Raw genomic sequence first — 25,000 nt, forward strand, 5'->3', positions numbered from 1 at the left:
GGGGGCGTGCAGGAGGCGGCCGGTCCATGATTCTATCTCATCATCAATGTTCCTCTCTCACTGCCTTCCTCTCTGAAATCAATAAAAAAAATATATATATTTAAAAATGTTTTCATTTCAGGCCCTGGTCTGTGGTGACTTTAGGCGTCTGTGTTGGCAAGGCCGCCAGGCAGGCCCCCCTTGAGCTGGTCAGGGTAGCACATGGCCCCTTTGTGTCCACAATTCTGTATTAACTAGTTGCCCGGTGCACGAATTCATGCACCAGTGGGGTCCCTGGGCCTGGCCTGTGGGATCAGGCCGGAAACCGGCTCTCCGACATCCCCCGAGGGGTCCCGGATGGTGAGAGGGTGCAAGCCAGGCCGAGGGACCCCACGGGTGCACGGATCGGGGTCCGGGGAGGGACCGCGGGAGGGCTCCAGGGCGTGTCCAGCCCGTCTCGCTCAGTCCTGATTGGCTGGGACCCAGCAGCAAGCTAACCTGCCGGTCAGAGCGTTTGCCCCCTGGTGGTCAGTGCACGTCATAGCAACTGGTCGACCCGTCGACTGTCTGCCCCCTGGTGGTCAGTGCACGTCTCAGCGACTGGTCGACCGGTCGACTGTCTGCCCCCTGGTGGTCAGTGCACGTCATGGCGAGTGGTTGCGTGGCCTTAGCGTATCATTAGCATATTACGCTTTGATTGGCTGATCAGCAGACCGGACACTTAGCATATTAAGCTTTTTTAAAAAATATATATTTTATTGATTTTTTACAGAGAGGAAGGGAGAGGGATAGAGAGTCAGAAACATGGATGATGAGAGAGAAACATCGATCAGCTGCCTCCTGCACGCCCCCCACTGGGGATGTGCCTGCCACCCAAGTACATGCCCTTGACCAGAATCGAACCCGGGACCCTTCAGTCCGCAGGCCGACGCTCTATCCACTGAGCCACACCGGTCAGGGCAACACATTAAGCTTTTATTCTACAGGGGACCACACCCCACTGCTGGTGTGGGCTCCCCCTGCACACGCAGGTTGGGGTGCCTGTGGGGTATAAATTGGGGGGGGGGGCGGAGGATGGCACCGACCTTGAGACCGAGGCCAGAGTTCCCTGTGGGGTCTGCGTCTCTGAGGTCGGATACCCGTCACCCTCCGCCCTTGGAGGGGCCGTCCCCCCCTGCTCTGGGGAGTCACCCCGTCTGACCCCGTGCCCCCCCCCGTGTCCCTTTCAGGGTGAAAAGGCTGCTGATGCCCAGTGTCCCGGACCCCAAGGCCACCTTCGCGGGGCTGTTCGAGTCCCACCACGGGAACTTCCAGGTACGAGCCGCCTGCCTGTGTGGGCTGAGGCGGTGGCTTTCGTCACGGTCCTATATCTCCCCCCCGCCCCTGCACCATTTTAATTTTTATTTAAAATAATTTATTTTGGAAGGGGAGGGGGATTGTGTTTATTTCCCCCCCCCACCCCCCAGTCTGTGGACCTGTTTTTATTTTATTTTATTTATTTATTTTTAAAATATATTTTATTGATTTTTTTTTTTTTTTTTACAGGGAGGAAGGGAGAGGGACAGAGAGTTAGAAACATCGGTGATGAGAGAGAAACATCGATTGGCTGCCTCTTTCGCGCCCCCCACTGGGGATGTGCCTGCAACCAAGGTCCATGCCCTTGGCCGGAATCGAACCCGGGACCCTTCAGTCCGCAGGCCGACGCTCTACCCACTGAGCAACACCGGTTAGGGCCAATACAATATATTTAAAAAAAATAAATACATATATATGTGTACACACACACATACACACACATGTAGGGGAAGCTGTGGCCCTGCAGACACCAGGCTCACACACACACACACACACACACACACACACACACACAGTCACACACACACATATACTAGAGGCCCAGTGCACAAAATTCGTGCACTGCTAGGGTTCCTAGCGGCTGATGGCAGCCAGCCGGGTTCTCTCTCCCTTCCCCTGGCTGGTCCCGCCCCTCGGTCGAACTCACGGACGGACTCCTGGTCCAGGGAAGTTTGCACATGACGCTTTTATTATACAGGATATATAAAGATGGATTGATTTCAGAGAGGAAGGGAGAGAGAGGGAGAGAGATAGAAACATCCATGATGAGAGAGAGAGAGAGCCCTGGCCGGTGTGGCTCAGTGGATAGAGCATCAACCTGGGGACTGAAGGGTCCCGGGTTCGATTCCCGGTCAAGGGCACAGGCCTGGGTTGCAGGCTCGATCCCCAGTCAGGGGGCATGCAGGAGGCAGCCTGTTCATGGTTCTCTCTCATCCTTTTTTAAAAAATTGATTTCAGCCCTAACCGGTGTGGCTCAGTGGATAGAGCGTCGGCCTGCAGACTGAAGGGTCCCGGGTTCGATTCCCGGTCAAGGGCATGGACCTTGGTTGCAGGCACATCCCCAGTGGGGTCGTGCAGGAGGCAGCTGATCGATGTTTCTCTCTCATCATCGATGTTTCTAACTCTCTATCCCTCTCCCTTCCTCTCTGCAAAAAATCAATAAAATATATTTTTAAAAAAATTGATTTCAAAGTGGAAGGGAGAGAGAGAGAGACATAGAAACATCCATGATGAGAGAGAATCAGGGACCGGCCGCCCCCCGCACGCCCCCGACTGGGGATCGAGCCCACAACCCGGGCCTGTGCCCTTGACCGGGAATCGAACCCGGGACCCTTCCGTCCGCAGGCCAACGCTCTATCCACTGGGCCACCCCGGCCAGGGCTCCAAGAGACCCTTAAAAACCCGTGTGCTCTCCAGGCTCCTGCTCAAGGGCCCTCCAGCGTCTGTTGATCTTATAGCAGCTGCTTGTCAGTTTTTTTCTTTTTTTTTTCCGTTTTAATGAGAGCGAGAGAGAGAGAGACAAACAGCCTCTCTCTCAATCAGCCCGGGGATCAAGGCGTCACCTCCTCTTTGATCAGCTCAGGAAGCTGTGTTCCCCCTGCACACCCAGCCCAGGCCCTAAACTTCCTCTTTCCAGCCCCAGCTGCTGTCATTGCATTTCAGTCAGTGGGGGACCTGCTGAAAGGGGGTTTGGGGGGGCACAGCTGGTGGACACTGAGGGCCTGGGTCCAGCCCCCAGCCTGGGGAGCCCAGCAGAGCCTGGAGAGGCAGCCGTGGTGACAGATCGGCCTATTGCCTGGGGTTCCCAACATCACACATTCACCCTCTCTCTCCGCCCTGCAGGCCAGGCGTCTGAGGTCTGAGATCCACGGGTGCCAGGGCCCCCCGTCTCCCTCCCCTGGAGGCGCCTGGGAGGGTCCCTCCTGCCTCTCCCAGCGTCTGGGGCTCCGGGTGTCGGGGTGTCTCCGGGGCTGGTGGCGGCCTCGCTCTCTCCTGCCTCTGCCTCCACCCGCCTCCACTGCGGCTGCGTCTCCTGTTCTGTGTCTGAGAAGGAGCTTTCCCTCCATCCCACCTGCGACATGAATTTCTTTTCTTTTTTTAAAAAAAAAAATGTATTTTTTTATTGATTTCAGAGAGGAAGGGAGAGAGAGAAGCATCCATGATGAGAGAGAACCATGGATCAGCCGCCTCCTGTACGCTCCCTACTGGGGATGGAGCCTGCAACCCGGGCGTGTGCCCTGGACCGGGAATCGAACCCTGACCTCCGGGTTCCTAGGTCGACGCTCAACCACTGAGCCACACGGGCCGGGCAGGAGCAAGGTGAATATTTTGAAACAATTTTTCAATATTATTTAGGTGTGAGGGACATCAAAGAAACAGAAGGGTGAAGAAATAAAAAAAAAAAATTTCTGTACACTCTTAGGTTCTGTGCCTGGGGTGTGTGAATTAAACGAACAAAAGACAGATCAAAACGATGAAAAAGACAGAGGAGCCCTGGCTAGTGTGGCTCAGTCGATAGAGCGTCGGCCCTCGGACTGAAGGGTCCCGGGTTTGGTTCCCAGTCAAGGGCACAGGCCCGGGTTGCGGGTTCGATCCCCAGTAGGGGGCATGCAGGAGGCGGCCGATCCATGATTCTCTCTCATCACTGATGTTTCTCTCTCTCTCTCTCCCTCTCCCTTCCTCTCTCTCTCTAAAAAAAAAATCAATAAAAACGTATTTTAAAGAAGGAAGTTTGGAGCTCCAGTAGCGCAATCGGTTAGCGCGCGGTACTTATAAGAAGGAAGTTCTCCCTGGGTTGGGGTGGACGTGGAAGGGAGAAGAGAGAGCCTTTGCGAATGGAAATTTTCTGCAAAAAAAAAAAAAAGAGGAAACTCGTAGCAGAAGCAGGACCGGCCGTTGCTGCTGTGGTTGCTCTTAAAAATAAAAAAATAAAAAACAAAAAACAACTCAAAATAACCCTCCAGTCAAGTGGTCTGTTTGGGGGGTGACAGGACCCCATTCCTTTGAGGGGAGAGAGGAGACAGGGCAGATAGGCAGGCCCTTGTGTTGCTATCTTTATGCTCAGGCCACACCCGTTTTATTTTATTTATTTATTTTTAAAGATTCTAAGTGGTAAGAAAGAAAGCATGGCTCCATATATACATAGAGAGAGAGACAGAGAGAGAGAGAGAGAGAGAGAGAGAGAGGGAGGGAGAGGGGGGGCCTGGTGCACGAATTCATGCACCAGTAGGGTACCTCGGCCTGGCCTGCGGGATCGGGCTGAAACCGGCTCTCCGACGTCCCCAGAGGGGTCCCGGATGGCGAGAGGGTGCAGGCCAGGCTGAGGGACCCCACTGGTGCACGATCGGGGCCGGGGAGGGACCGTGGGAGGGCTCCAGGGCGAGTCCGGCCCGTCTAGCTCAGTCCCAATCGGCCGGACCCCAGCAGCAAGCTCACCTACCGGTCAGAGCGTCTGCCCCCTGGTGGTCAGTGCACGTCACAGCGACTGGTCAACCCGTCGACTGTCTGCCCCCCGGTGGTCAGTGTACGTCATAGCGAGCAGTTGAGCATATCATTAGCATATTAGGCTTTGATTGGTTGAACAGCCGATCGGGCAACCGAACACTTAGCATATTAGGCTTTTATTATATAGGAGGATATATCAATAAAAAAATTATATATGTGTAATGGTTTTATTAATTTCAGAGAGAGGAAGGGAGAGGAAGAGAGAGAGAAACATCCATGATGAGAGAGAATCATGAACCGGCTGCCTCCTGCACGCCCCCTTCTGGGGATGGAGCCCGCAACCCGGGCCTGTGCCCTTGGCCGGGAATCGAACCCGGGACCCACCAGTCCGCAGGTTGACGCTCTATCCACTGAGCCACGCCGGCCGGACTGTACCTCACCTCCTTTACCGCCTCCTCGGCTGATGGCCCCTCGGTTTTCTGGCCTCTGAATCGCATTGGGTGTCCCCACAGGAGTGGATTAAGGACACGCAGAACCTCACCCACTTGCAGAAGGTGGAGGACCGGGAGCCGGAGGATGTGCTGATGGAGGGTTTGGAAGTCCAGCCGCCCAAGGTTGAGGCCGAGAGTCCTGTGACGACGATGGCGGGCCCCCCGGGCCTGCAGACGGTGGAGAAGGAGACCGCTGGGACGCCCAGCCAGCTCCCAGGCCGGCCCCCGCAAGCAGAAGAGGTGCTCGCCCTGGGTGGCTTCAGGTTTACGATGAGTGACAACTCTTACGTGATGCTCTGAGGGGGTGCGAATTAAAAGCCAGCACCTCGTCTGTGTTGACGTGGAAAGACGGAGGGGACCTTGTTGGCGACTCAGAGCTCACCCCCATGAAAGGGGCACCCCTCAGCAATAAGGCCAACATTTTGGGGGGGTTCACTAGAGACCCCCCACCCCCACCCGATGGGGCCAACCAATGGGTTTTCCCCCTCACAGGGGTCAGTGCTCAAGAGGTTGAAGGCGGATTCGTTGAAGGTGGGAGAGGATTGATTGGAGTGTTCCTTTAAAAATACACATACATTTTATTGATTTCAGAGAGGAAGGGAGAGGGAGGGAGAGAAACATCAATGATGAGAGAGGATCCAGGGTCGGCCGCCTCCTGCACGCCCCCTACAGGGGATCGAGCCCGCAACCCGGCATGTGCCCTTGACCGGGAATCGAACCCTGACCTCCTGGTTCCTAGGTCGACGCTCACCACTGAGCCACATGCACGGCTGATGTTTTCACGTAAATCGAACCATTTTTTTCTCGGACCCTTTGTTACCAGGGGACCCTGTCACCAGCGAGGATGGGGCCATATTAACCCCCAGAAGCTCTTGTTCTTGGTCCAGATTCTCTCAGGAGATATTCTTCCTTGTCTGGGAGGGATTTGAATTCATGAGGGCTCTCGGAGGTCACCCCCTAACACCCGCCCGCCCCCCAACCCCCATGGAGAGTGTATGTCATGGTTTTAAATTTTATTATTACTATTAACTAGAGGCCCAGTGCACGAATTCGTGCACCAGTAGGGGTCCCTAGTGTGGCCTGTGGGATCGGGCCGAAACCGGCTCCCCGACATCCCCCGAGGGTCCTGGATGGCGAGAGGGCGCAGGCCAGGCCGAGGGACCCCACGGGTGCACGATCGGGGCCGGGGAGGGAACCCGGGAGGGCTCCAGGGCGTGTCCAGCCCGTCTCCCTCAGTCCCGATCAGCCGGACCCCAGCAGCAAGCTCACCTACTGGTCAGAGTGTCTGCCCCCTGGTGGTCAGTGCATGTCATAGTGACTGGTCGACCGGTCGACTGTCTGCCCCCTGGTGGTCAGTGCACGTCACAGCGACTGGTCGACCGGTCGACTGTCTGCCCCCTGGTGGTCAGTGCACGTCACAGCGACTGGTCGACCGGTCGACTGTCTGCCCCCTGGTGGTCAGTGCACGTCACAGCGACTGGTCGACCGGTCGACTGTCTGCCCCCTGGTGGTCAGTGCACGTCACAGCGACTGGTCGACCGGTCGACTGTCTGCCCCCTGGTGGTCAGTGCACGTCATAGCGACTGGCTAACCATTCGACTGTCTGCCCCCTGGTGGTCAGTGCACGTCACAGCGAGCAGTTGAGCATCCTTTGCATATCATTAGCATATCACGCTTTGATTGGTCGACCGGCCGACCGGTCGACCGGCCACTCAGCCCATTAGGCTTTCATTATAGAGGATTGTTATTACTATTATTTTTTTTTTCTTCTCATCGAAACAAAGAGAAGAAAGAAAGGGTTTGTCACGAGAACTATGGTGAGGCCGGGGCAGAGCCCTGATGTCCCCGTAGATAGAGGAGAACGTGTGTAGGTTTATCTGCCTGGTGTCTCGAAGGTTCAGGAAGTTTCTAGATCGTTCTGATCTCGCTGGGTTGCTTGCGTGCGTGGAGGAGTTGTTGTTTTTTCTCTTTTCTTTTTCTCCCTGCAGGTTTGCAGGAAATAAAACGCTGACACACCTTGGACCCATGTGTGTGTGTGTGTGTGTGTGAGTTGTGGTCATTGGCGAAATGCAATTAAAACAAAAAAAAAAACCCATATTTTCAGGGTCCACCCTCCCTCCCCGTCTCCCCCCAATAAAAACCCTTCAGGACAGAACATCAGGGAGCAAACATTTTACGGGTGAAATTGCCGGGAGCCGGTCCATAAAAATAACTCCCACCCCGTTTTAGGGCCACATAACCCCTATTCCGTCCTGGGTGACGAGGCAAAATGGTGATTTTTTTTTTCTCGCATCTTGTGAGGATTGTGTCGGTTTTGCAATTTGGGGCACGGCCTTCTGGGAGGAAGAGGAGAAAGGGGTGGGAGTATCTTCGCCCGATGACCCCATGTCGGGGTGGGTTGGGGTGTGGGGGGGGGTGGCCGCGGGACCAGGGTGAGAAGGTGGGGACAGGGACCCCATAGGGCAGATTCTTGGGGTTGAGCCACTCGGCTGGACCCAAATCGTTATTTTATTTAAAAAATCGTGTGACGTGATTAGCAAAGCCTTGTTCTTTCTTTTTTTATAATCTCTTATTTGTGTATTTTAAAGAGAGAGAGAGAAACAGGAAGAGGGAGAGAGAGGGAGAGAGAGAAACATCCATGATGAGAGAGAATCATAGGTCGGCTGCCTCCTGCACGCCCCCGACTGGGGATGGAGCCCGCAACCCCGACATGTGCCCTGAGCCGGAATCGAACCCGGGACCCTTCAGTCCGCAGGCTGACGCTCTATCCACTGAGCCACACCGGTTAGGGCTCAATCCCTTCGATTCGATGAGCATCACCAAGTACCAATGATGGCCCAGGAGCAGGGACAAGGAAGACCAATGAAGACCGCGGCTTTGGGTCTGTGCCAGCAGAGCCGGGGAGGCCATGGACCTGATGTGCTATTCCATCCATAAACCCTAGACTGTGTCCTTTGTGAATCAACAAAAAATTTATAATTTTTAATGATAAACCTGTGCTTTCTATCAAAATGACTTCTTGCGTGAATTTTGGGACACCCTTTGTATATCTACACTATATACATATGCCATGTTCAAAGGCTGTTCAATTTCAACAAAAGATTGCATATGTGCCAGCAAAGCCATGGAGGCCATGGACCCGATGTGCTGTTTCACACAGAACCCTAGACTGTGTCCTTTAGGAATCAATAAAAAGTTTATAATTTTTCATGATAAACCTGTGTTTTCTATCAAAATTACTTCTTGCGTGAATTGTGGGACACCCTATAGAGACACACACAGACACACACACACACACACAGACACACACACACACACACACACACACACACGTCTCACAGTCTAAAAAACAAACAAACAAAAACCCGGATCCCTGAGTACGCGTTCCCCCGAATAGTAAAATTTTATGAACAGGCGAGCCAGCGATTTCCCTCCGTGTTATTTCCCCAGCCCGGCTCTCTCCACCGTCTGCTCCCCTTACGACGGCCGGGGAGACTTAAAAAAATGAAAATAATAAAATTGTGCGTAAAGGAGGGAATTTTCCAGGGTTTCTCAGCAAACCACCCGGATGTCACACCTGGGTGGTCTGAGCCCTCCACGCCGGAAATTGGAATTTTTTTTTTTTTTTTTTTTTTTGCAGAAGGAGTTTTTTAAAAAAATTTCTGCATCCTTTGCAGACATGACTCAGGGGGGAAGGGGTGTAAGTGTGTCGTGCACCAGTGGGGTCCCTTGGCCTGGCCTGCGGGTTGGGGTCGGAACCGGCTCTCCGACATCCCCCGAGGGGTCCCGGATGGCGAGAGGGTGCAGGCCAGGCTGAGGGACCCCACTGGTGCACGATCGGGGCTGGGAAGGGAGACGGGAGGGTTTCCAGGGCGTGTCCGGCCCGTCTCGCTCAGTCCCGATCGGCCGGACCCCAGCAGCAAGTTAACCTGCCGGTCAGAGCGTCTGGCCCCCTGGTGGTCAGTGCACGTCATAGCGACTGGTCGACCCGTCGGCTGTCTGTCCCCTGGTGGTCAGTGCACGTCATAGTGGCTGGTCGACCCGTCGGCTGTCTGTCCCCTGGTGGTCAGTGCACGTCATAGCGGCTGGTCGACCCGTCGACTGTCTGCCCCCTGGTGGTCAGTGCACGTCATAGCGGCTGGTCGACCCGTCGACTGTCTGCCCCCTGGTGGTCAGTGCACGTCACAGCGACTGGTTGACCCGTCGGCTGTCTGCCCCCTGGTGGTCAGTGCACGTCATAGCGAGCGGTTGAGGGGCCTTAGCATATCATTAGCATATTACGCTTTGATTGGTTGAACCGTCAACCGGCCGACCAGACACTTAGCTTGTTTGGCTTTTATTATAGTGCTAGAGGCCTGGTGCACAAAAGTTCATGCACGGTGGGGAGTCCCTTCAGCCCGGCCTGCACCCTCTCCAATCTGGGATCCCATGGGACCGTGGACGGCAAACTGCGGCACTCGGGCCACAGGCGGCTCTTTGGCCCCTTGAGTGTGGCTCTTCCTAAGCCTTAGGAGGACCCCAATTAAGTGAATAACCATGAACCTGCCTATATAGTTTAAGTTTAAAATATTTGGCTCTCCAAAGAGATTTCAATCGTCATCCTGTGGATATTTGGCTCCGTTGACTAATGAGCTTGCCGATCAGTGCCCTGGGGGATTGGGCCTAAACCGGCTGTCGACGTCCCCCTCACAATCCTGGACCACTGGCTCCTAATCACTCACCTGCCTGCCTGCAGGATTGCCCCTAACTGCCCTCCCCTGCCGGCCTGGTCGCCCCTAACTGCCCTCCCCTGCCGGCCTGGTCGCCCCTAACTGCCCTCCCCTGCCGGCCTGATCGCCCCTAACTGCTCTCCCCTGCCGGCCTGGTTGCCCCTAACAGCCCCCCGCTGCCGGCCTGATCGCCCCTAACTGCCCTCCCCTGCCGGCCTGATCGCCCCTAACTGCCCTCCCCTGCCGGCCTGATTGCCCCTAACCGCCCTCCCCTGCCGGCCTGGTCGCCCCTAACCGCCCTCCCCTGCTGGCCTGATCGCCCCTAACCGCCCTCCCCTGCCGGCCTGATCACCCCTAACCGCCCTCCCCTGCCGGCCTGATCGCCCCTAACCGCCCTCCCCTGCCGGCCTGATCGCCCCTAACCGCCCTCCCCTGCCGGCCTGATCGCCCCTAACTGCCCTCCCCTGCCGGCCTGATCGCCCCTCACTGCTCTCCCCTGCCGGCCTGGTTGCCCCTAACTGCCCTCCCTGCTGGCCTAATCGCCCCCAACTGTCCCCCCTGCTGGCCTGATCGCCCCTAACTGTCCCCCCTGCCGGCCTGATCGCGCCACGCTGCCTGCTTGTTCAGTCGTTTGGTCGTCCCTCACTAACCCTTCCCTGCCGGCCTGGTCGTGGGCAGCCATCTTGTGATGGCGTGATGGTCCATTTGCATATTCCCTCTTTATTCCACAGGAGCGGATGGGCGTGGGGCCATGATTCCTTGCAGCTGGCTCTGAGCTCAGCCACGCCTGGTTCTGTAGCTTTTCAGGGCCTGGAGCTAGAAAGACAGGGCGTCCCAAAATTCACGCAAGAAGTCATTTTGATGGGAAACACAGGTTTATCATGAGAAACTGTAAATTTTTTATTGATTCATCAAGGACACAGTCTAGGGTTTATGGATGGAACAGCACATCGGGTCCATGGCCTCCCCGGCTTTGCTGGCACAGACGCAAAACTGCGGTCTCCATTGGTCTTCCCTGTCCCGGCTCCTGGGCCATCATCGGTACCTGGTGATGCTGATCGAATCGAAGGGATTGACATCCAAGGACAACAGATATGAGAATCCGATTCGATCAACCGAGTCCAATCAGGCCTTTATGTTTTGTGGTTAATGCTCACGCAACATTCAAATCTTGCGTGAATTTTGGGACACCCTTTACCGCGGAGGTGTCGATGCTATCGCCGGCGATGGATGGTTCTGTAAGGATCTGGGCGTTTGCAAAGGTTTGGGGGTTTGCAAAGGGCTGGGGGTTTGCAAGGATCTGGGCGTTTGCAAAGGTTTGGAGGTTTGCAAAGATTGGGGGGCTTGCAAAGGTCTGGGGGTTTGTGGGCACATCCCCAGCGGTTATGTGAGGGGAGGTATGGTCACCCCGGGGGGCGGGGGGCAAGGTTCAACCCTTAAATTGTCCCTTGTTAGTCCCCTGGGGGCGTCCGCCCTGCGGACCTTCTATACCTGACCCGTACCCCCCTGTTCTGCTTTCTCCAAGGTGTGTTCTAGCCCTGGCCGGTGTGGCTCGGTGGGTAGAGCGTCGGCCTGCGGACGGAAGGGTCCCGGGTTCGATTCCAGGTCCAGAGCACATCCCCGGGTTGCTGGGCTCCATCCCCAGTAGGGGGCGTGCAGGAGGCAGCCGGTCCATGATTCTCTCTCATCATGGATGTTTCTCTCTCCCTCCCTTCCTCTCTGGAATCAATCAAAAAAATTAATATATATAATTTCTGCAAACCCCAATCCTTTGCAAACCCCCTGATCTTTGCAAACCTGCAGCCCTTTGCAAAGCTGAGTCCCCCCCCCTCTCTCTCTCTCTCTCTCTCTCTCTCTCTCTCTCTCTCTCTCTATATATATATATATATATATATATATATATATATATATATATATATATACTCAAAAGTGTCTTCTATACCCATGTTGCCTCACGGTCTTCGGAATTTGCATGAATTCAGCATGTCTGTGTGAATTCCCCGCGCCCGTACATGAAAACCTAACTTTATTTCCTGTTCATCTGTCTCGGCTAAATTTAAAAATATATATACTTTTCTTGATTTCAGAGAGAGGAAGGGGGAGGGAGAGAGAGAGAAACGTTCATGATGAGAGAATCATGGATCGGCCGCCTCCTGCGCGCCTCCTACCGGGGATGGAGCCCGCAACCCGGGCCTGTGCCCTGACTGGGAATCGAACCCTGACCTCCTGGTTCCTAGGTGGACACTCAATCACTGAGCCACACCGGCCGGGTTTGTCTCTGGCCCATCCCCTTCGTCCCATAAACCAGCTGCTTTTATGGGGTCGAAGGATGAAGATGACACGGGAAAGTAGGCCAAAGGGGTAGGAATGGGTGTGCAATGTGGGCCGTTTACAGGTGATGGGGGCTGGGGGTCTGCAAAGGGCTGGGGGTCTGCAAAGGGTTAGGGGTTTGCTAAGATCTGGGGGTTTGCAAAGGGCTGGGGGTCTGCAAAGAGCTGGGAGTTTGCAAAGGGTTAGGGCCTTGCAAAGGGCTGGGGGTCTGCAAAGATCTGGGGGTCTGCAAAGAGCTGGGGGTCTGCAAAGAGCTGGGGGTCTGCAAAGATCTGGGGGTTTGCAAAGATCTGGGGGTTTGTAAAGGGCTGGGGGTCTGCAAAGGTCTGGGGGTCTGCAAAGATCTGGGGGTCTGCAAAGGGCTGGGGGTCTGCAAAGATCTGGGGGTCTGCAAAGGGCTGGGGTCTGCAAAGGGCTGGGGGCCTGCAAAGGGCTGGGGGTCTGCAAAGGGCTGGGGGTCTGCAAAGATCTGGGGGTCTGCAAAGATCTGGGGGTCTGCAAAGGGCTGGGGGCCTGCAAAGGGCTGGGGGTCTGCAAAGGGCTGGGGGTCTGCAAAGATCTGGGGGTCTGCAAAGGGCTGGGGGTTTGCAAAGGGCTGGGGGGTCTGCAAAGGGCTGGGGGTCTGCAAAGATCTGGGGGTCTGCAAAGGGCTGGGGGTCTGCAAAGATCTGGGGGTCTGCAAAGGGCTGGGGTCTGCAAAGGGCTGGGGGTCTGCAAAGGGCTGGGGGTCTGCAAAGATCTGGGGGTCTGCAAAGATCTGGGGGTCTGCAAAGGGCTGGGGGCCTGCAAAGGGCTGGGGGTCTGCAAAGGGCTGGGGGTCTGCAAAGATCTGGGGGTCTGCAAAGGGCTGGGGGTTTGCAAAGGGCTGGGGGGTCTGCAAAGGGCTGGGGGTCTGCAAAGATCTGGGGGTCTGCAAAGGGCTGGGGGTCTGCAAAGATCTGGGGGTCTGCAAAGGTTTGGGGGTTTGCAAAGGGCTGGGGGTCTGCAAAGGGCTGGGGGTCTGCAAAGATCTGGGGGTCTGCAAAGGGCTGGGGGTCTGCAAAGGGCTGGGGGTCTGCAAAGATCTGGGGGTCTGCAAAGGGCTGGGGGTCTGCAAAGGGCTGGGGGCCTGCAAAGGGCTGGGGGTCTGCAAAGATCTGGGGGTCTGCAAAGGGCTGGGGGCCTGCAAAGGGCTGGGGGTCTGCAAAGATCTGGGGGTCTGCAAAGGTTTGGGGGTCTGCAAAGGGCTGGGGGTCTGCAAAGATCTGGGGGTCTGCAAAGGTTTGGGGGTTTGCAAAGGGCTGGGGGTCTGCAAAGGGCTGGGGGTCTGCAAAGATCTGGGGGTCTGCAAAGGGCTGGGGGTCTGCAAAGGGCTGGGGGTCTGCAAAGATCTGGGGGTCTGCAAAGGGCTGGGGGTCTGCAAAGGGCTGGGGGCCTGCAAAGGGCTGGGGGTCTGCAAAGATCTGGGGGTCTGCAAAGGGCTGGGGGCCTGCAAAGGGCTGGGGGTTTGCAAAGATCTGGGGGTTTGAAAAGGGCTGGGGATCTGCAAAGGGCTGGGGGTCTGCAAAGGGCTGGGGGTCTGCAAAGATCTGGGGGTCTGCAAAGGTTTGGGGGTTTGCAAAGGGCTGGGGGTCTGCAAAGATCTGGGGGCCTGCAAAGGGCTGGGGGTCTGCAAAGGGCTGGGAGTCTGCAAAGATCTGGGGGTTTGAAAAGGGCTGGGGATCTGCAAAGGGCTGGGGGCCTGCAATGGGCTGGGGGTCTGCAAAGATCTGGGGGTTTGCAAAGATCTGGGGGTCTGCAAAGGTTTGGGGGGTTTGCAAAGGGCCTGCACCTCTGGTTCCTGCAACAAGGTTGCTAATCTTTCCATGCCCACAGGCAGCTCCCGGATGGGGAGGCTGGGCCGCATGTCCAGGGGAGCTCCCAGCGCCCCCCCAAACTCCCCACCCACCCCGCACCCCACCCCCGTGCCCCTCCGCGCCAGGTGCGCATGCGCCCGCCTTCTTGAATCCGAACCGCGCCATCGCGGCTCCCAGAGCAGGGTCCGCGTTTCTCATCTCGACAGCTGGTCCCCCCACTAATCTATTCCTGCTCCCAACCGAGTCCCCCACGCGGACAAAGGGGCGCATTTTTTGGGGGGGGTGGGGAGGCGCGTGTCTCCTGAGCAGCTGACAGAAGCGATTATTTGAATTCGGGGGTTTTCTGGGGACGCCCAGTCGGCAAAGGGCACGTACCCAGAATCAAGTGACTTTTTGGGGAGATAACTGGGTTTTTCTGAGAAGCAGCAGGAGATGAAAGTCCGTGATAATCGCACGGGGGCTTCCACCGCCTTTTCGGCCCCCCCCCCCACACACACACACGGAGCAGGAACTCGTGGCTCAGGGGGTGGCCGGGGGTTTCCTTTGGTCTGAGTCCTGGGGACACCCCCCCAAAGGAATTTATGGAGCCTAAGTTCCCAGTGTGGACGCAAGGGGGCCCCGTGGTAACCTGACTTGCAAGGGTTTTGGGGTTTGCAAAGGTCTGGAGGTTTGCAATGGGCTGGGGGTTTGCAAAGGTCTGGGGGTCTGCAAAGATCTGGGGGTTTGCAAAAGTTTGGGGGTTTGCAATGGGCTGGGGGTTTGCAAAGATCTGGAGGTTTGCAAAGGTCTGGGGTTTGCAATGGGCTGGGGGTTTGCAAAAGTTTGGGGGTTTGCAAAGGGCTGGGGGTTTGCTTAAGATCAGGGGGTTTGCAAAGATCTGGGGATTTGCAAAGATTTGGGGGTTTGCAAAAGTTTGGGGGTTTGCAATGGGCTGGGGGTTTGCAAAGATCTGGGGGTTTGCAAAGGTCTGGGGTTTGCAAAGGTTTGGGGGTTTGCAAAGGTCTGGGGGTCTGCAAAGATCTGGGGGTTTGCAAAAGTTTGGGGGTTTGCAAAGGTTTTGGGGTTTGCTTAAGATCAGGGGGTTTGCAAAGGTCTGGGGGTCTGCAAAGATCTGGGGGTCTGCAAAGATTTGGGGGTTAGCAAGGATCTGGGGGGTTTGCAAGGATCTGGGGGTTTGCAAAGGTTTTGGGGTTTGCAAAGATTTGGGGGTTTGCAAAGGTTTTGGGGGTTTGCAAAGGTTTGGGGGTTTGCAAGGATCTGGGGGGTTTGCAAGGATCTGGGGGGTTTGCAAAGATCAGGGGGGTCTGCAAAGCTTTGGGGGTTTGCAAAGATCTGGGGGTCTGCAAAGCTTTGGGGGTTTGCAAAGACCCTTTAGGTCTCTGAGTTTGCAAAAAACCAACACACGTGCCTTCCCTGACCTGGTCTAGCGTGTTGCCCCCTTTCGCCCACACATTTGCAAAATAATAAATCAGCCACCGCCGGTGTGGCTCAGTGGGTAGAGCGCCGGCCTGCGGACCGAAGGGTCCTGGGTTCGAATCCCGGTCTAGGGCACAGGCCCGGGTTGCGGGCTCCATCCCCAGTGGGGGGTGTGCAGGAGGCGGCTGATCATCGATATTTCTCTCTCCCTCTCCCTTCGTCTCTGAAATCAATTAAAAAGTATTTATACATTTTTAAACATTCTATTATATTTTGGCAACCTCGCTTTGGGCGATATCTTACCAGTGACACATTTTTAGGCGCATCATACGCCGCCGTTACCCACAGAGACGACGCGAAACAGCGGTTCTCAACCTTCCTAACGCCGCGACCCCCCTGATACAGGCTCCTCATGCTGTGACCACCCCCAAGGCCCTGGTCACCCATCGAGCATCATGAAAGCCTAGGGATCAATCACACAAACAATATGTCATGATCGCTGTGTTTTCCGATGGTCTTAAAGGGCCGTTCGATCCCCAGCGGGGTCGCGACCCCCCCAGGTTGAGAACCGCTTGGCTAGCAGCCGGCAGACTCGGGCTGCAATTCCCCGGAGCGCCACGAGGGGGCAGGCGTGTCCACGGCTTCTCAAAGCCGCGCCCTCCCAGGGACATTTAAATAAGAAAAGCTGAGAGTTTGCCCCCAAAACCACGCTGCCTACCCCCCTACCCCCCCAGGAGGGTCCCGGGGTGACCCCTCTGTCCCCCCCAAAATGCATGGCCTCTTTTCTGCCACAAGAAGGAATATTTTCTGTTTCAAACGAACTTTCCTCGGGACCCAATGGTTGAGAATGAGGCAGCTTGCCCGACAGAGAATGAAGTTAGAGAGAGAGAGAGAGAGAGAGAGAGAGAGGTGGGGAGGGGGTCCTCCATGTCCCAGACAGACACTGACCCCTCGCTGCCCGGTGCCCCTGTGACCTCTCCACGCCCCCGTCCAAGCCAGGGGGGCTCCCTGGAGGAGGCGGCACTAGCTCTGAGCGGCACAGAGGCGGACAAGAGCCTTTCCGGCCAGCGTAGCATCAAAGCAGTTTCTATTTTTTTTTTTTTTAAAAAAAATCTTTATGGCCCTGGCCGGTGTGGCTCAGTGGGTAGAGCGCCGGCCTGCGGACTCAAGGGTCCCGGGTTCGATTCCCGGTCTAGGGCATGGACCTGGGTTGCGGGCACATCCCCAGTAGGGGGCGGGCAGGAGGCAGCTGATCGATGTTTCTCTCTCATCATCGATGTTTCTCACTCTTTATCCCTCTCCCTTCTTTTCTGTAAAAAAAAAAAAAAATTAATAAAATATATATTTTTTTAAAAAATTAGGGTTGGCACGCAGAAGAATTTTGAGTCGGAGATTTTGCTGGTTTGGGCAACGCGCTCACCCAAAGGTTGCCCACCCCCCGGCTTCGGAAGAGCCATACTCCAGGGGCCAAAGAGCCGCATGTGGCTCTCGAGCCGCAGTTGGCCAAATGGGGGGCCCCCAGATATTCAAAGGCTGTGGCTTCCCCCGCCTGGAACCCCCAGACCTTCCAAGCCAGCCCAAGATGAATGTGCCCTTGAATAGGGCCTGTTGATTCTAGAAACTTCCAAAGTTTTTTTCTGTTTTTTTTTTTTTGGTTTTTTTTCTGCCCGGACTGCAATGTATTAGCACCTCATCAGGCCTCAGGCTGCCCCAGCAGATACTAACGGGGCCGGCCCGGCTCTGGGTCCCATTAGGAGCCGAGGCCATTTAATCGGTTGAAAGAGGCGAAGGAATAAAATAGCCCATAGATCACCCCAAAGCAAAGCCAGACGCGGGAAGGATGGGGGGAGCGTGAGCCTGGTCGCCCCCCACCCCCCCAAAAAAATAGTGGGGTTGGCACCTTCCCAGGCCTGCAGGGAGGGTCCTTTTAGGCAACTCGTGTCTGCGTCATGCACCAGGTTTTTTTGTAAAAGAGAAAAATATATTTTTTACTGATTTCAGAGAGATTTTTTTTGTAAAAATAATATATATATTTTTTACTGATTACAGACATATTTTTGTAAAAAAATATATATATTTTTACTGATTTCAGAGAGATTTTTTTGTAAAAAAATATTTCTTTTACTGATTTCAGAGATTTCTTTGTAAAAAAAAAATATATATATATTTACTGACTTCCGAGAGATTTTTGTAAAAATATATATATATATATATATTTACTGATTTCAGAGATTTTTTGTAAAAATATATATATTTTTTACTGATTTCAGATTTTTTGTAAAAAAAATATATTTTTTACTGATTTCAGAGATTTTTTGTAAAAAAAATATATTTTTTTAATGATTTCAGAGATTTTTTGTAAAAAAAAATATATATTTTTTAATGATTTCAGGGAGACTTTTTGTTAAAAAATATATTTTTTAATGATTTCAGAGAGATTTTTTGTAAAAAAAATATATATTTTTTTACTGATTTCAGAGATTTTTTGTAAAAAAAAAATATATATTTTTTAATGATTTCAGAGATTTTTTGTAAAAAAAATATATTTTTTACTGATTTCAGGGAGATTTTTTGTTAAAAAATATATTTTTTAATGATTTCTGAGAGATTTTTTGTAAAAAAAAATATATATATTTTTTACTGATTTCAGAGAGAGGAGGGAGGGAGAGAGAGAAACATCCATGATGAGAGAGAATCGTGGATCGGCCGCCTCCTGCACGCCCCCCACTGGGGATGTGCCCGCAACCCAGGTCCATGCCCTTGACCAGAATCGAACCCGGGACCCTTGAGTCTGCAGGCCGACGCTCTACCCACTGAGCCGCACCAGCCAGGGCTCCAAGAGTAGTCTCCGTGATGAACATGGTCAAATCTTAATTAATTTTTTAAATTTTTTTATTTAGTCTTTATTGTTTTCAGAGAGGAAGGGGGAGGGAGAGAGAAACATCCATGCGGAGAGAGAATCACGGGCCGGCCGCCTCCTGCGCGCCCCCCACTGGGGACCGAACCCTGACCTCCTGGTGCCAGGGCCGACGCTAACCACTGAGCCACACTGGCCGGCCTGCTAGGGATCACACAGGGGTGCGATTCTTGGACCCTCCCCCCAAATTCCACGCAAATTCCGGGCGGGATGTGGGTGCCCGTTGGGGGGGGGGCATCAGGAAACTCATGATTCCAAAGTGGGTTTTGGGGGAAAAATTAGCCACACGGGCCAGTCTCCTAAGGGTGGGAGTGCCTTTTGGCAAAACTTTGAGAAACTCCAGGAGGAAGTCCGGAGAGAGACAGTCCCGCCGCCCACCAGCAGAGGGCGCCGGGCGAACACACCTGCGGAGGCCGACTCTGCCTGGACCAGGCCAGGCTGCCCGGTCTTCCAGCGAAATAAATAAAATAAAATGAAATAAAATAAAATAAAATAAAATAAAATAAACAAAATAAAATAAATAAAATAAAATGAAATAAAATAAAATAAAATGAAATAAAATAAAATAAATAAAATGAAATGAAATGAAATAAAATAAAATAATAAAATGAAATGAAATAAAATAAAAGAAAAGAAAAGAAACAAAATAAAATAAATAAAATAAAATGAAATAAAATAAATAAATAAAATAAAATAAAATAAAATGAAATGAAATGAAATAAAATAAAATAAATAAAATAAAATAAAATATAAAATAAAATAAAATATAAAATAAAATAAAATATAAAATAAAATAAATAAAATAAATAAATAATAAAATAAAATAAAAATAAAATAAAATAAAACATAAAATAAATAAATAAAATATAAAATAAAATTATAAAATAAAATAATATAAATAAAATAAAAATAAGTTAATAAATTAAAATAAATAAAATATAAAATAAAATAAAACTAAACATGAAGGCATTTCCCCGTACCCACTCTTCAAAACCGGCCAGGTACTCAGTTTTGCAAAAGGTCTGAGAGTCTGTATGCAAAATCAATTAATACGGGAAACGAGCCGGAACCTATTAGATTTTGATTGGCAGCCCGGCCCGTGTGGCTCAGTGGTTGAGCATCGACCTAGGAACCAGGAGGTCCGGGGTTCGATTCCTGGTCAAGGGCACATGCCCAGGTTGCAGGCTCCATCCCCAGTAGGGGGCGTGCAGGAGGCAGCCGGTCCCTGATTCTCTCTCTCTCTCTCTCTCTCTCTCTCTCCATCGCCTTCCTCTCTGAAATTAAAAAAATACCATATTTATCTATATATTATTAACTTAAAAATTCTTACTGTTGAAAGTACTATATATGTCCCTCTATTTCTCTTTCTTTCTTTTTTAATAGACTTTTTTTTATTGATTTCAGAGAGGAAAGGAAAGGGAGAGAGACATAGAAACATCCATGAGGAGAGAGAATCATGGACTGGCTGCCTCCTGCACGCCCCCCACTGGGGATCGAGCCCGCAACCCGGGCGTGTGCCCTTGTCTGGATTCGAACCCTGGACCCATCCGTCCGCAGGCCGGCGCTCTATCCACTGAGCCACACCGGCCAGGGCTCAACTCTCCTCTCATCCCCTTTTCTACGGCTCACCCCTCCTCCACACGATAAAAATATCCCCACAGAACTTCCTGTGGATAAATTGACCCAAAGAAAGAATAAAGGGAGAGAGAGAGAGAGAGAGAGAGGGAGAGAGAGAGAGAACAAACACCTCATTTTACCAGCTTACAAAAATCTCATTTGTCTTATGTTTTGCTGCAAAAAAAAAATAAAAAAAAAGGGGAGTCAAGAGAAAAGCAAGACGAAGCCGAAAAAAAGTACAAAAGAAAAAGAAAAAAAAGTAAAAACCCGAAAAAAAAAATCCCCAAAAAACCCCTCAAGAGTCTGCTGAGAGCCACCGAAAAGGGAAGTTATAAAAACGGACGCATAAACCAGGGGAGCTTTCATCGAGGCATCCGACGAAATCCGAGAAGAAAAGGTTATTCAGCGCGGGAGAAAAAAAAAATTAAAAAAAAATGAAAAGCAAGAAAAATCATAGCAGATGTTCTCATTCTCACAGGCCGAAGGGATCAAAAGGCCACATTTTGGGTCCATAAAAGAGAAAAATAAAAAAAAAATGCCAAGCCCCGGCTGGCTTGGCTCAGTGGGTAGAGCGTCCGCCTGCGGACTGAGGGGTCCCGGGTTCGAGATGCGTACAAAGGTGTTAGAAAGGGGGAAATGTTTATTTTTATTATCTAATATCTAATTTAAGTACTCAGGGCCAGCAGACGGCCGAGACCCACGTTCAAGACTCCAGGGTCTGACCAGCCGGCGTGGCTCAGGGGTTGAGCGTCAACCTGGGAACCAGGAGGTCCCGGGTTCGATTCCCGGTCAAGGGCACAGGCCCGGGTTGCGGGCTCCATCCCCAGCAGGGGGCGTGCGGGAGGCAGTCGATCCATGAGTCTCTCTCATCGTGGATGTTTCTCTCTCTCTCTCTCTCCCTCTTGCTTCCAACTCTGAAATGAATACTAATATATATATTTTTTTAAAAAATGAGCCAGGTACCTCTGTTGCAGGCTCCTCCCCGGCCTGGGCCCTGGTCAGGACACGTGTGGACAGCAAGCAATCGATGTGTTTCTCTCACATATTACATATGTCCTTCCTCCTTCCCCATTCCCCCCATGGATCCCCTCCTGGAAAGAATATTTTATTTTATTTAACTAGAGGCCCGGTGCACGAAATTCGTGCAAGACTAGGCCTTCCTTCCCCGGGCGGCAGCCGGCACCTGCTTCCCTCTGGCACCCAGGACCCCGGCTTCCCTCGCAGCCCCGGCTTCGACCGGAAGGTTGTCCGGAAAGACGTCCGGTCTAATTAGCATTTTACGCTTTTATTATTACAGACTAGAGGCCCGGTGCACAAAAAATTTGTGCACTCAGGGGGGTCCCTCAGCCCGGCCTGTGCCCTCTCTCAGCCCGGGAGCCCTCGGGGGATGTCCGCCTGCTGGCTTAGGCCTGGTCCCCGGGGGATGGGCCTCAGCTGGCAGTCAGACATCCCTCTGGCAGCCCGGGAGCCCTCGGGGGATGTCCGCCGGCTGGCTTAGGCCTGCTCCCCGGGGGATTGGGCCTAAGCTGGCAGTCAGACATCCCTCTGGCAGCCCGGGAGCCCTCGGGGGATGTCCGCCTGCTGGCTTAGGCCTGCTCCCGGGGGATTGGGCCTAAGCTGGCAGTCAGACATCCCGCTGGCAGCCCGGGAGCCCTCGGGGGACGTCCACTTGCCAGCGGGGGGCAGACCTAAGCTGCAGTCGGACATCCTTAGTGCTGCTGAGGAGGTGGGAGAGGCTCCCCCCACCACCGCTGTGCTGGCAGCCGTCAGCCTGGCTTGTGGCTGAGCAGAGCTCCCCCTGTGGGAGCGCGCTGACCACCAGGGGGCGGCTCCTGCATCGAGCATCTGCCCCCTGGTGGTCAGTGTGTGTCACAGTGACTGGTCATTCCCAGTCGTTCTGCTGTTAGGGTCCGTTTGCATATCACCCTTTTATTCTATAGGATTATTTCGAAATAAATACATATATATTTTATGTCAGAGAGGAAAGGAGAGGGAGAGAGAGAGAGACATAGAAACACCCACGATGAGACAGAATCAGGGACCGGCCTCCTCCCGCACGCCCCCCAACTGGGGACGGAGCCCACAACCCGGGCCTGCGCGCCCCTGACCGGGAATCGAACCCGTGACCTCCCGGTTCACAGGTCGAGGCTCAGCCCCTGAGCCACCCCGGCCGGGCCTGGCCGACGATTTCATGGGTGTCATTCTGAGAGCTCCCTGCCTCTCCCCACCCATCATCATCATCATCGGAATGGGGTGACACGCGCTCCTGGCAGGAGGCAGCCAGCTGTCCGTGCCCGCCAGCTTCCCGGAGCGCGGAGAAAGTTTAAGTTAACCTGATAGCTATTTAGGCGAGTCAAAGACCCGTCGCTGCCTGTCCTTTTAATTATATCTGCAGGAACCCGGGGGAGAGAGCGTCATGTCAGCATTTTGGCGGGAGAGAGAGAGAGAGAGAGAGAGAGAGAGAGAGAACGCAAGCCCTATTTTTAGGGGCGCCTCGCTCAGCTGTTCCAATGTGCCGCGGGCGGAGAAGTTCAACGCGGGAGAGAACGATCCAATTTTTTTTTTCCCTTCCCTCTTCTCTCTTTATTTTTAAAATCAAGGCCGGATATAAAAATAAAGGTGGTCATTTCAAGGGAGCGGCAGGGCGGGCGTCGACCCGGCGGCTCCAAGGGGAGGAGGGAGGTGGGCGAGGACGGCCATCTGGGGATTGGGCCGGGGGCGGCCATCTTGCAGAATGGACCTGGGGTGAAGGTTCAGCAGCAAGTGGGAGACCTCCTGGGTCCGTCTTGGGGGTCGTTTCTCTAACGTCTCATCTCCAAAGGGGACAGGTGTTGACCTGCTTTGCATAAAGCACTTGTGACGTCCCGGTGAAAGCGACGGTTCTGTCGGGCCAGCGTGGCTCAGGGGCCGGGCAGCGACCTAGGAACCAGGAGGTCCCGGGTTCAAGTCCTGGTCAGGGCACAGGCCCGGGTTGTGGGCTCGATCCCCAGTGTGGGAGGCGTGCAGGAGGCAGCCAGTCCGTGATTCTCTCTCATCGTGGATCTCTCTCTCTCTCTCTCTCTCTCTCTCCCTTCCTCTCTGAAATCAATAAAAATATATATATATTTAAAATCAATGGAAAAAAATATCCTCAGGTGAGGATTAACCAAAGTAAAATAAAATAAATTAAAATAAATAAAATAAAATAAAATGATATTATAAAGCCTGCTGACTGATCTTGTACAAGTTTGGGGACTCTGCACCCCAAAACCATAGTGGGGGAGGGGAGCAGAGAGGGAAACATGGCCAGGAACCCACGTGGGCATCTGGAGGTCACAGGTGAGTGTCCGTGAGGCTGGAGGTCACAGGTGAGTGTCCGTGTGGCTGGAGGTCACAGGTGAGTGTGTGTGAGGCTGGAGGTCACAGGTGAGTGTGTGTGTGGCTGGAGGTCACAGGTGAGTGTGTATGTGGCTGGAGGTCACAGGTGAGTGTCCGTGTTGCTGGAGGTCACAGGTGAGTGTGTGTGAGGCTGGAGATCACAGGTGAGTGTCCGTGTGGCTGGAGGTCACAGGTGAGTGTGTGTGAGGCAGGAGGTCACAGGTGAGTGTCCGTGAGGCTGGAGATCACAGGTGAGTGTGTGTGAGGCTGGAGGTCACAGGTGAGTGTCTGTGAGGCTGGAGGTCACAGGTGAGTGTCTGTGAGGCTGGAGGTCACAGGTGAGTGTCCGTGAGGCTGGAGGTCACAGGTGAGTGTGTGTGAGGCTGGAGGTCACAGGTGAGTGTCTGTGAGGCTGGAGGTCACAGGTGAGTGTCTGTGAGGCTGGAGGTCACAGGTGAGTGTCTGTGAGGCTGGAGGTCACAGGTGAGTGTCTGTGAGGCTGGAGGTCACAGGTGAGTGTGTGTGAGGCAGGAGGTCACAGGTGAGTGTCTGTGAGGCTGGAGGTCACAGGTGAGTGTGTGTGAGGCTGGAGGTCACAGGTGAGTGTTTGTGAGGCTGGAGGTCACAGGTGAGTGTGTGTGAGGCTGGAGGTCACAGGTGAGTGTGTGTGAGGCTGGAGGTCACAGGTGAGTGTGTGTGAGGCTGGAGGTCACAGGTGAGTGTTTGTGAGGCTGGAGGTCACAGGTGAGTGTTTGTGAGGCTGGAGGTCACAGGTGAGTGTGTGTGAGGCTGGAGGTCACAGGTGAGTGTTTGTGAGGCTGGAGGTCACAGGTGAGTGTGTGTGAGGCTGGAGGTCACAGGTGAGTGTCTGTGAGGCTGGAGGTCACAGGTGAGTGTGTGTGAGGCTGGAGGTCACAGGTGAGTGTTTGTGAGGCTGGAGGTCACAGGTGAGTGTCTGTGAGGCTGGAGGTCACAGGTGAGTGTGTGTGAGGCTGGAGGTCACAGGTGAGTGTGTGTGAGGCTGGAGGTCACAGGTGAGTGTCTGTGAGGCTGGAGGTCACAGGTGAGTGTGTGTGAGGCTGGAGGTCACAGGTGAGTGTCCGTGAGGCTGGAGGTCACAGGTGAGTGTCTGTGAGGCTGGAGGTCACAGGTGAGTGTGTGTGAGGCTGGAGGTCACAGGTGAGTGTCCGTGAGGCTGGAGGTCACAGGTGAGTGTCTGTGAGGCTGGAGGTCACAGGTGAGTGTCCGTGAGGCTGGAGGTCACAGGTGAGTGTTTGTGAGGCTGGAGGTCACAGGTGAGTGTGTGTGAGGCTGGAGGTCACAGGTGAGTGTGTGTGAGGCTGGAGGTCACAGGTGAGTGTGTGTGAGGCTGGAGGTCACAGGTGAGTGTGTGTGAGGCTGGAGGTCACAGGTGAGTGTCCGTGAGGCTGGAGGTCACAGGTGAGTGTCTGTGAGGCTGGAGGTCACAGGTGAGTGTGTGTGAGGCTGGAGGTCACAGGTGAGTGTGTGTGAGGCTGGAGATCACAGGTGAGTGTCCGTGTGGCTGGA

General features: G+C 53.6%; 2 protein-coding genes across 2 annotated transcripts in view; both read left to right on the forward strand.

Annotated features, from left to right (window-relative positions):
• CRLF2 (cytokine receptor like factor 2) overlaps nt 1-6,292 on the forward strand; it is a 19,939-nt gene extending 13,647 nt beyond the window's left edge. Inside the window, exons 7-8 of the mRNA XM_059680005.1 lie at nt 1,209-1,293; nt 5,292-6,292. Of these exons, the coding sequence (XP_059535988.1) occupies nt 1,209-1,293; nt 5,292-5,570 (364 nt within the window). The 3' untranslated portion in view covers nt 5,571-6,292. The remainder of the gene's footprint in view (nt 1-1,208; nt 1,294-5,291) is intronic.
• The window catches only part of SLC25A6 (solute carrier family 25 member 6), a 266,945-nt gene that overhangs the window by 124,427 nt on the left and 117,518 nt on the right, over nt 1-25,000 (forward strand). The gene's annotated exons all lie outside the window — the stretch shown is intronic.

Source organism: Myotis daubentonii, chromosome X (genome assembly GCF_963259705.1).
Source record: "Myotis daubentonii chromosome X, mMyoDau2.1, whole genome shotgun sequence".
Taxonomy (NCBI): domain Eukaryota; kingdom Metazoa; phylum Chordata; class Mammalia; order Chiroptera; family Vespertilionidae; genus Myotis; species Myotis daubentonii.